This window comes from Rattus norvegicus, chromosome 1 (assembly GCF_021556685.1).
Source record: "Rattus norvegicus strain SHRSP/BbbUtx chromosome 1, alternate assembly SHRSP_T2T, whole genome shotgun sequence".
Classification (NCBI taxonomy): Eukaryota; Metazoa; Chordata; class Mammalia; order Rodentia; family Muridae; genus Rattus; species Rattus norvegicus.
In genome coordinates this window covers 33,786,509-33,798,819 of record NC_141534.1, presented here as the reverse complement: position 1 = coordinate 33,798,819, position 12,311 = coordinate 33,786,509, and the positions used below count along the sequence as shown (strand labels likewise).

Here is a 12,311-nt window from a genome sequence, read left to right as displayed (position 1 = left end):
ATCTATCATCTGTCTACTATCTATCTACCATCTATCTATCTTATCTATCTATCTATCTTTCATCTGTCTATAATCTATCCTCATCATCACATATCTACCTATATATCCACCTATACATTTCTATTTATCTATCATCTTTGTCTCTCTATCCAACCATGACCTTAAATCAGAAGGGGGCCTATGTGGTTGGAGAGTGGCATGAGGGGAGGGGGACAAGAAAGGGCAAATGAGGGGATGAATACCAACAACGCCCAAGGACACACATGTTCAAATATGTGATAACAAAGCCTATAAGCTGTGTGTTAACTAAAATATTTATTAAAATAAAAGAGCTATCACTCATAAAACCTACTGATAAAGACCCAGAGATGATAACACATGTAGTACATGTACAGCTTCATAAACCAAGCAATGGTGGACAATAGCAAAATGTCTCCTGTCATGTTGAGCCTGCTGGATGGCTTGCTCCTGTTTCTGGTTGCTACAGTTCTGCATACATCCAATTAAAACCACAACAATAATCCCACAGGAAATCCAGTTCATTGGCCCCAGAACCAAAAGCTGGTCTCTACCTCCACAATCAGTGTTTCGTTGGTTGGTCCAGTGGAGGTTAAACTCTCAGGCTCCTTGTAGGATCGTCTGTAGTTGAAGGTGGTACCTGAAAACTTGTATCGCCCTGGCCAGTCCACACTCCAGTGCCCATTCAGGTAATATTTCTTGACAGAATTGCGCACAGAAATATAGGAGGTAGAGATGTTTGTTTCATAGATGTGAATGCTCCGAGCTCCAGAGGGAATGGTTACCACGTGGTAGTACTCTGGATAGAGGAATGCAGTATTTAGTTCATCTAGCTTCTCCACAATTGGATGTGAGAGTCCATGTTTAGAACTGACAGATCTGCCTCTAGCTTTACTACTGACACCTATAGGCGTCTTTTTTCATCGGTTGCAGAAGTAATCTTGTATGTAATGTGCAGTCTTGCTAAGGATCACTTTAATTCTAAGGACTTAACATCCACTTCTAGGTAAAAACAGAAGCTCCAGGTCAGTAGTCCTTGACTTTCCTAATGCTGTGACTCTTTAATACAGTTCCTTGCATTGTGGTGACCCCCAACCATAAAATCACTTTCATTGTTACTTCATAACTGTAGTTTTGCTACTGCATGAACATAACATAGATATTAGTGGTTTCCAATTAGGTAACCCCTGTGAAAGGGTCGTCTGACCCACAGATTGAAAAAAGAAAAAGCCTCCATGGAAGACCTCATCCCTCTAAGCATCCTCTGTTTCCTTTCCCTCAGCCCCTCCCAACAAAATCTCTGGCTGAATCCCTCCTTGTGCAGATGTACACGATTCTGAGGTACTCACGGTTGGTGGGGTGATTCTTACTGTAGAGTCCTCTATGCATGACGCAGTCTGAGTTATTCCCCTGGCAGACCCCACAGGAGTCCTCAGTTGCATCCGATCCAAGGACATTGTCACAGCCAACCTTCTGGAGGACCCACGAGGTCATAATCATTCATGAAAGAAAGGATGATACATGTGACAACATCACCAACCACATGACAAAATCTTCCTCCCACTCCAGCCGAACAAGTTTCCAACATGGGGTAGTTAACAAATGGGTGATGGATCCCGGTATGTGCACAGCATGGCTGGTCCTGGTGTACCGGGATCTCTTTCTTGTGATGTGCTATCTGTCCTGTGTAGTATTCCTCCTCAGGTCTGGCAGTTAGAGCTGGAGGACTGTGTTGGAGTACATCTCAGACTGACTTGGTAAGCTGACTGTGAGTGTGTTCACACAGGATCTGCTTGTGACTGGAACTTGTTGCCACTGCACAGAAACTCTCTCATCATGATTTATAGAGCTTAGATCTATGCAAGGCTGTAGAATTTTAGGCGTTTGCTATCGTTTCTATAATTCTTTTTTTTTCTTCTTTTCGGAGCTGGGGACCGAACCCAGGGCTTTGCGCTTGCTAGGCAAGTGCTCTACCACTGAGCTAAATCCCCAACCCCCATTTCTATAATTCTTGCTCTCTTCATATTTCCTATCAAGGTACCTGAGAGAATAAAATGCACTCAGAAACAAAGCAACTGTAGTCTTTGTCCCTTGCTGGAAATTCTCAGGGCCAGGCATAGATTGTAATGCCATTGTGTGTGAATGTAGAATGGTTGACTGTGTCAAGTCTGCTAATGGGTATGGCTCCCTGCAGGGCTTGAGACCATGATGAGTAGATTACTCATTAATTATACCTCATTAATTATACTGCAAATCTCTACCTGAGGTGGAAGGAAGAAAGTGACCACCCAGCAGAATACATGAGTGCAAGGAAGATTTTACCACTAAACGAACTTAGGTTTCCCAAATTTCTCATAGAATTTTGGGTTGGTTTCCCAGACTTTGGGGTATTGTGGTTGCTCAAATCCCCTGCCATGCTGCAGCTCCTCTGAACTGTCCATCACGTGGAGATCATTATGATAGCTGAGAAGTGACCTCACTGACTCACTATAACACTGCCCAGAAACTGTGCCCCTTGTAGGTCTGCTCTTCCCAAACCCAGTTCCTAGTCTACCTAGCAGTGGTCCCCTGAATGAGTTCTTGTTCATGTCTTCATCCATTCAGCACCCCAAGAGCACAGCTGCCTTTTGAGCACCCTACTGGCTTGCCAAAACCACCGTGCTCTCCTCCCGGCACCCTTGTTCCAGTGCACCCTTAAGAGATAGAGCTCAGGTGTGGATGCTCCCTCCTCCTTGGTGCCCACAAATGCTCTAGACCCACGTCTGAGAATCAGCTCTCCCCTCTGCTCATGCTCTGTACACACCTCAATCACAAAGCAGTGCCATCAACATGAGCTCTTCTGGCTTTCTCCCCCTGGGCTGGGACTTGGAGGGGAAGGACTCCTCTCATATGTCTCGCTTTCTAGCCCTCACAGGATGCCTGGCACAAAGCAGACTGTCTGGAGACGTTTGTTGAATGAATAAGCGATCATTATTACCTCACACATCCCATCTATACAAACATTACGGCTATCCTCCGAGCATGGAGTCCCATCTTTGACTTTATTTGACAAAGAAAAGAAGAAATCAAATCCTTCTGCGATACAGTAGAGTTTGCATAAGTCCTGATCTTAAAAAGAAATACACACACAAACACAAATAAGAAAGACACTTAAGCTCGGTGATTTTCGCTCTGTGGTTCAGATCTTCTTTGGTTGTCTACCCCCTAAAATAAATCCCACACAATAACACATTTCAAAGACATTTTGTTTTTAAGAGCCTCACTGTTTCCCTGTCTTGCCTGGAATATGCTAGTATACCAGGCTGTCCTTGAACTCATAGAGATCTACCTGCCTCTGGTGTGTGCCACCATTAAGGACCTTGTAAAGAAATTTTAATGTAATTATTGGTAAAACACTTCAAATTATTATTATTGTTGTTGTTGATGTTACTTAATGTTTCACTCTTATTTTTTCTAGTGCCTGTTGTCTAATATTCCTTTATGTAGTTGTTGGTACATAGTAGGTATTAATGAGCATTTGTTGACTGGACTACAGTGTTTATGATCTACTATATAAAGGCTGAGTTACAGGAATATATAATGATCGGTAGTGTTTTCTATCTAACGCTATGTAAAGTTCTCATGATTATACATGGTAAGTATTAAACAGTGTTTTTAAATGGTAGAAGAAATGTTAACTACAGTGTCCAGGGCTCAATGTGTTCTGTAGGAACATTGGTGTACAAGGCCCCAGGGATCAGAGCTCCCTTATGCTGCAGGGCCTCACCGTTCCTAGAGACAACTGAAGCATTTGCAGGGACCCTCTGTCTTCTCTCTGGATAAAACTGGAAACGCTGAATCTGGAAAAGCCTCACTGTCTGGGGCACTTTCTCAGGCTGAGACTCACTCACAGATTCTTGTGCATGTGCTTAATATGATTATGCCACAGTGTAGCAAAGTTAGGGAAAGCACACACGCCACCCTCCTGTCACAGCTAAGTTCTGTTTCTGTCATACCCCACAGGCTTTTCTTCTGGCCCAGTGCTATGCTTACTGTGGGCACCAGTTTTACAGTTTATGCAGAAAAACCAAACCAAATCTACTTTGTATGAAATGCTGGCCACTCCCTACCTAGGGTTCAGTAATTTCAAAGGTCCACCATGGGCGTATATGTACTGAAATGAAGGACGCACATCCAGATGGACTGTCTTAGCTTTGTATTTCCCCAGGACCTCTGCCACTAGCCTGGCCAGACTTCTCAGTTCCAATACAATGTTCCAAACAATGAGAACATTATGTTTTCTTTAAATGTACCCCAAATCATGCCTCTTGAAATCAACACTTTTATAATTTTAGCTGCTATATATATCTTAATACTTACTCACTTTCTCCATCTGGTAAGTGTAAATTTAACTCACTCTGTGCATACATTTCTTATTGTATAGTTAGAGAATAAGACTTCACTGATATAGTATATTTAGAAATTTATTCATTTTTAAATAAAGCATAGTAAATTTTTCATTTAGCTTTTAATATTTAAGCTTGCAGTGGGCCATGCAATTATGGCAATACCAGCAGCAACTCCTGTCATTCTTATTTTTTTAAATAACTACCCATTCAACAAATCTAGCCTGTTGACTTACATGTGAAATATTGGTAGGAGGCCATGACAGTGGGGCAGGCCAGATCAAGCCACTCCCAGCAAAGAAGCATGTTCTCCTGGGCTCCTAGATCTACATTATCTGCCCTTTGCAACATGGCAGTGCTAGACATACGATGCGTTCCAAGCAGGTCACATAGCCCGGGGCACCCTAGAGAGCAGGCCTAGAAACTTACCTTCCACTTGGGTGTAAGGCGTCCACTTGTAGAGCCACCCTCGGAAACGCTTGCTGTTGTACTCAGCACACTGGGCAGCACGGAAGCCCACACTGTCCAGAGGGCATTTCTGACTGTTGCAAAGCTTCAGAGTGCGTGCGGAACCCTGGCAAAACTTCCCTCCATGAGATGGTCTGGAATGGATAACACAGCCAGAGATCAGCTCTTCCTGGATATTATGGTCACTGGGGCGACACAGCTGCTAATAGTAACTAGAGTGGGCACTGAAGGGAGGTATCTTCCTGAGTCCATCCTGAGTGCCATGGTCCTGATGCTGGAGGGTAGGGTAGAGTTCAAGGTTCAGGCTTGTCTATACTTGTTCCTTGTTCTCCAGCATTCTCTGGAAAGGTAGGAAAGTGAGCTGCCCCTCACACCCTACAGAGGGCTTGGAGGGTTGCTACTGAGAAAGATGGTGACTTTCTAAGATGCCCTGGTTAGAATGAGATACTGAGGTAGAAAGCCAACATCGTCTTCTTTCTACTACCAGACTCCTTGTGACAAGGCCAGAACATCAGACCTGTGAGTCAAGTCAGAGCATCACCCAACAGCCCATGAGCCTGCTGGTTTCTGGAGAATCTCCATGAGCCTGGGTGGGTGTACAAGAGGACTGTGGAGCAAACGTTGACTTTGGGCTTTGTGCTTTGCAGATAAGTGCAACAGAGTAACATAACTTATTTCTGAAAGGAGCCTGAGTGCACTTTACTTCCCAAGCTAGGTAACTGTCTCTCCCAGTCTAGTTGTTGAAATTAGGCTGCCTGCTGTAAAAGTGAATAATATATTTGATGGAAAAGCAATAATATTTGTTTTTTTTGCATAAAAGAGTCATTCTTATTGGAGACATTCATTCAGACTCCACTTCCTTACAAAAATAATTAGAGAATTGAATAGCATCATACTATGTTAAGCCATAGAGTTAGAAGCTAGTTTTGCCACTGCCCTGATGGCTTAGTTATCTTTTACTGGTTGCCAGGAAGCAGTAAGCATCATCAACCACATGAAAGGGAGAGAAACGTTTAGGGAATGGAGTGAAATTCCCTTCCTAGTGTTCCCTATAGACGTTTGTAAGTGCTGGTATTAGCAAGCTTGGGTTCATTCATAAGGAAGCAGATCATGAACCTACCTGGGATTGGTACAGAGACGGTCTCTGTGAGAGACTCCTCCCCCACAGGTCCGGGAACAGGGGGACCAAGGGGACCAATCTGACCAATGGCCGTGAGTAGGCTTGGGGCCTTCGTCACCGTACTTCACACACTGTCCTCCACGACACCACTAAACATTTTAAATATAAATTAAAAGTAATTTATGTGAGTCCTGCATAGGTGGATTCATTTCATTCCTTTTGTAATACCAAGGGTGGGGGTGGATCTTGTAAAATATGCAAACACTGGATTATCTGCACTCAAGTGGCATGTACTAAAGACAACTTAGTGTTTCTTTATTTACCTTTCCAAATGCAGCAGCACCTGATGAATGCTTGCAAACAAAAGACACATGGATCAGTCATCACAGAAGCCTGACCTCCCAGAGGAGGGCAGACACAACTCAAATATTTGCCTGAACATCTGTCTGGTGGATTGTCTCTGAAATCATGACCCCTGACTTCCACCAACAAGGTTCTTTTCTCAACTTGCATTTTGAAGAGAGTCTCGAGTAGAAGAGAGTCTCGAGTAGAAGAGCCTAGCTAGGGAGAACTGGGACTCAGCACCCTGTCATATCTGGCCAGCACCTGGATTTTACTCCCGAACACCTAGGCTCAAAGTATAACCTTAAACGCGATGATGAAGCTTTTCCATTGAGGATCGGGAAGACAAACGCCTTCCCTGGTTCTGTTTGTGTTAAATAAGCAGAGCTTGGTTTATGGGCAGTAGGTGCACACAAAGGGGCTGTCTCTAGGGTTTGAGCCAAGACCTGGGTCCTGACAGAAAGCAATGCTACTTCTGAAAAACGGAAATGACGCCATCTCAATTGCCGATTACGGGTGGATGGGGTAAAACCTGTCAAACCAACTACTGACATCTGACTATCATGGATCCATGGATGTGCTTTCCATAAATATGCAGGAATAGCAGGGTACACGAGACATGAAGCAGGAAATGGACAGATGGAGACGGGGGCTCAAAACAGACAGGGAGGAGGGAGGTTGATAGAGAATGAGAAGAAGCAAAGAGGGACAAATAATCCAAGGTTGTTTGATGAAGCCTCAAGGACTCATATTATGTTCTATTTACCTAAAATTATACACAACAAATATGAATATATGCATGTACACACATACATAGTGTGTGTATGTGTGTATGTATGTGTATGTGTGTGTGTGTATTTGTCTATGTGTCTATGTGTGTATATGTGTTTGTATATGTATGAATGTGCATGTATGTGTGTGTGTAGCTTGAAGGATGTTATGCCATTAAACCTGACAATACTTCCCATAAAACCATGGACTAACAAAAACCTTAGTACCAGGCACTAAAAATCCCATCCAGAATGGTCAGTCACATACTCCAAGTGACTTTCAAAATAATACAAAATATAGCAGCTGCCACTGATTGACTCTCAAATCAACATGATCCCCTGTTGCTGAAGACACTACATGCCTAGGAAACAGGATTTTGATTATTCGAGCTGTATCTGGCCTGAAAGTTAGTCTAGATTCCATGGTACAAGATGATCTTATTTGGGATGCTAGGGGAGGAAAGTAAACAGTCTTACCCAGCTGTGACAACTATTAACCACAACAAAAGGCCAAGAAGGCAAGATATTAGGTGCCATACTTGTTGGTGTTAACCAACAGCTGTCTAACTGGACTTAAGCCTCTCCCAACAGGAAGAAAGACACGTAGTATTAGAAGCCTAGAAAAGTGCCTGGGGCTATGAGGTCTTGGAAGAGAATCCACTACTACAGCACACTCCTAACTGCATTCTAAACCCCATCTTTATACCCATAGATACGTATAGTCATCACTCTTCATCAAAGAAGCTTCTCTTTAGAGAAAATGGAAACCATCACAGATGCGTACAACCAGGCATAATGCAGAGATCAATCAATTACAGGGCCGAGGCCCAATGGATATGCCCATGTCACAGCTCTTGCATCTACGGCTCAGGGAATGTCTCAGAAGAGGGAGCAAAAAGGGTATACCATTTGGAATGCCAGAAAGTCCACTGTGTAATAGTCTCTCATAGAAATGGTGGCATAACCATTATCTGAACAATGATAATATCCATACACATGAGAATGTGGAAGGGGGACACGTGGTCCAACCTCTAGATAAGGAACTACAGACAACTGACAACTGCTGGGAAAGCGAGTTAGACTCGCCCAGGGAAGTGGCCTCTTATTGGTTGTCCAGTAAAGAGTGGTTGGCCCTGAAACAATATGCACATGATTGCACACAAACAGTAAAAATTACCTCGGCAGGTTGTAGTTATATATTTGTGCATATATATTATTGATACGTAATTATTATTGTTCATATATATATATGTATATATGAGGTTATCTGCGAGCAAAGGAGACACAGAAGGAGTTGGGGGAGAATACTGTAAGGGGGCTGGAGGGAGGAAAGTAAAGGGAGAAAGGTATGAATTACATCTTAAGTAAAATACACACAAAGCAAATCATTTTGAAAATCTTATCCACATAAGTCTTTGTGTTTTCTCTATAAGGAAAAAATTCTATTTCTTGTATCAGCCTCTGCTCTCACCGCACGTGACAATACAAAGTGCTAGCAGACACCTCTGCTCACTGAGGCTTCTGTAGCTGGGTAGGAACAGGTCTCCTAGTCTCAAACAGCCCCACCCTCAGGGGAAACACAAGATGGAGAGGCCAGAGTAAGGCTCAGGTGTATGCCTGTGGAGGAGAGCCTCTGCTGGGCAGAAGAGGTCTGGTATGCTTGCTGCTCAATCTGTTCACTTTTAAAACCACCTGTCCAAAGGTTTTACTAACACAGGTAATGGCAAACACAGAAGCCAGGATTAGCAAGTTGACTAACTTGAGAATATTCTTAGGTAGACAAGCTTGCTTTGAAGATGACAGGAGATCTGAGTTCCTGAACAGGTAAGCAAAGGCCAGGCCTGTGTACAAAGGAAGAAGCTTGCTTCACGGGAGCAGCACAGCATTACCCAGTGCCTGTGGGCCATCTTGCTGCAGAGCTTGGGACTCCTGAATACGTGCCAAGTCCTGGTCAAGTTCAAAAATTGAAAATAGGCGATGTCTTGTTTAGTGTGGTGGCCTGTGCCTGAATATTTGGGAACATTATTACCCAGTGTTCTCTGACGATTAGAGATTCCAAAGCCAGTGCTTCTTTTTACCCAGGGTCTCTTTCAGGAAACTAAAAGCTTTTTGTTAGGCTTTCACTGTGAGTCAGTTGAGCTACTTTCACCACTAGAATGTAACTGTCAGTCATGAATCTCACTTGCAATGAGGAAGTCGGCTGCAGAGGTAACACGATGGTCAGACTGAGTGGTTGTTGCATGCTGGTCTCAGGGAAGCTCCCTCTTTCTTAGTGGCTTCAGTCTGAATGTGGGCTTTGGCTTTGTGCCTGACGTCAGATTTACATGTACTTGGCCTGCGATACAACCGGGAATTCAAGCTTGGTGGCTAAGCACCAAGCTTAAGTGCACATTTCTCTTTTGCTCCATTAGTATCATAAAAAGGTACACTACATAGCAAACGAAAACCATAAGTTATTACTTGGGTAGAGTACATTCCTATTTCACCAATAGTCTTTGAGTCCTAAGCAGCGGTGACACTTGCTCTTCATTGGTCAGTGGGAATTGGGCGATTGATTTGTCTCTCACTTTACAACACACAGCCAATCATTCACTACTGCCTGACTGCTCATTCTACCAATTCTGTTGTGATAGCTTATTAATAGTGATACGAGCATAGAAGAGTCAGGGTGTTTTAGCAAGGATGTAGGTGTGCACATGTATGAGAAATGCTGGTTTTCAAACACCGGTGTAAGAGGAGTGTGGTGTGTGGGTTGCAAGACTGAGGTTGGGGTAGAGAACTCTGAAGGAGTCAGCATCTTACCATGTCCTGCCCACACAGTGTACCCTCTGCTGCTGGCATGAACTTAGTCTCACATTTCCTTCCAATCCGATGGCACCACAAGGCCTTACAGATGTCCTAAAGGAAGAGAAGCCATTACTATTACAAATATTCTACACATCTGTGATCAAATCCCACACCTATCAGCAACTGGGAACCAGTGAATGACCCCTCAGCCACACGGAAGGAAACTCAGGAAGACACCCAAAAACCTGAACTCTGGCCCCTCTGAATTCCATCCATGGAATTTTACTATTTGTATTTATTCAACCGTGAAATATGCAAATCATATGTTCTAAACCAAAAGGTAAGATAGGCGTAATCTAGGCATAAAGAAAATCCATGAATGTCATTTAAAACATGAAATATTGTTTGGTCATATCTTCCTCTCCAACTCTAGTTCCATTTATTTCCTCACATGTGAAAATTAATTTTTATTCATTTCTTACTGATTCCTTTATATTTAGAGTTAGAGTCTTATTGTTATTCAAGCTGTCTTTGAATGCCCAGGATCAAGTGATCGTTCTACTTCAGTTCCCCAAGTATCTAAGACCATAGTTACTTATTACTGTATCTACTCCTCAATTTTTGAATTAACAACGATCAAGATATTGTTGGATGTCTATTAATCTATACACCATGTATATTATGCATACATCCACCTATCCATGAAACTATTGACCCATTCACTAATCCATCCTTTTAGGAGTCAAGGGGACACAGAATTCTAACTATATATGTACCTACATGCAGAGTCTCTGGTTAGACAAAGCAGGTGCTGGCAGAAATAGAACTAAGAGGGACAATGTAATTCAAAGGTTCTACACCTCTATTGAACTGTGAACCAGATGGCAACATGGGGATAAAGACATAAGCAATACTATCAGACAAAGGAGTTATTTGGTGAAGAGAAGATACGGTCAGAGCCGACATCTGCAGGGTGTATAAGCTAGCAGCACCTCATTTGGGACACTAATAGCAAAGCGTGTTCTGTAGAATAGATAGGTTTTAAAATGATTTAATTTCACTCCATGAAATCATTTCATCAATAATAAACAAATAGCCTATACTTAGCTTGATATTGTTTATATTTTATTATAGTGTTGGGATACCAGTGATGGCGTGGTTCAATGTCACAAAGCAGATAGTATAGAGACCAGAAGTACAGCCTGGAAAGTCTAATCTTTAAACAAAAACTTTAGTTTTATAAGTTTTTTCCCTTACCATATATAAGAATAACATAGGAAAAATTCTAGTTATTTCCCACGAAAGGGCAACTGGCCTTAGAAGAAACCTGACTGAGTTTAGAAGATGGTTGTGCTGGAAAGCAGCGGTGAGGCAGGAGCACTTCAATCACTCCTGAAGCGTTGAGGGATTTCTGGAAGACTGTATGCACTTTTTCTATTTTATTCTCGATTTCATTATAAACCAGAATAAAAGGAACCTCAAAACTAGTTACTTCCATTGATTTATGAGAAGTTTTTCTTGTGGTTTTATGTAGAGCAAATTCCTAATCTGGATGCTCCCTGTCTAGCCAGTGTGTGGATCTATGCTCTGTGAAGGATTTATGTGGGAAATCACCAAAGAGACATCCTGAGGGCTACAGAGACATCACCTTTGTGAGGAACTGCTCTATAAATACTTTACATGGGAAAGTCAATAGTCAGAAGCCCCATGATGTACTGCTGCCTTCCAGTAGACTGTGATCCTGGTGGAATGGGGGTGGGGAACATTGTTTTCTTAATATTATCTGAAAAACGCAGGGTATTAATTTGCCAACTTAAACCAACTAAACGTTATTACTGCACTCACTCCCACGTGATAAATCAGAAAGAAAGATCTGACCTAACAAGTCAAGTGAACTCCCAAATGGAAGCTGATACCCACAACAGTATCTCCCATCATCTGCTCTGCCAGGAAAGCATGTGTTTCCTGTTACCCTGGGCCAGTCCCGGCAGATAGGATTTGACGTTTGGTAGGTGCCCAATAAATGTGGAATACATCACTGTCAGTTACACTAAACAGAATGGTTTTATGAATCACAGTGTAGTGAGCATGTGGCGGTAACTAACCACTTGCCTTTCTGAAGTCCAGCATGCAAAGCTTGGCTTTCTCTCCAAACTGCCACTTGCACTGTGTATTTGCATCGTATAACTGTCCTGGCAGCTTTTCCGGGTACTTGTACTCTTTCACAGGCTTCGGCTGGTCAGCAAGGCATATTGCTTGGGCGGTGCTGAAGAAAACAGGATGAGTTAGTTACCAAGGGATACACCACCAATTGTGTATCCTTTCTCGTGCAATTCGATGACAGATTTTGTTTAGAGAGAAGCTTATTTGCCCCCCGAGGCTCAGTACCATATCTTTCTTGGTTAAATTTAAATACAGAAG

The 12,311-nt window shown here is 42.8% G+C and overlaps 1 protein-coding gene across 2 annotated transcripts in view; it reads right to left on the bottom strand.

Annotated features, from left to right (window-relative positions):
- Adamts16 (ADAM metallopeptidase with thrombospondin type 1 motif, 16) overlaps nucleotides 1-12,311 on the bottom strand; it is a 129,947-nt gene that overhangs the window by 48,734 nt on the left and 68,902 nt on the right. The window contains 7 exon segments of one of the 2 annotated variants that reach the window (NM_001372015.3): nucleotides 573-817; nucleotides 1,368-1,491; nucleotides 2,996-3,126; nucleotides 4,833-5,005; nucleotides 5,992-6,140; nucleotides 9,906-10,001; nucleotides 12,003-12,156. In NM_001372015.3, the coding sequence (NP_001358944.1) occupies nucleotides 573-817; nucleotides 1,368-1,491; nucleotides 2,996-3,126; nucleotides 4,833-5,005; nucleotides 5,992-6,140; nucleotides 9,906-10,001; nucleotides 12,003-12,156 (1,072 nt within the window). 2 annotated transcript variants of the gene reach the window in all.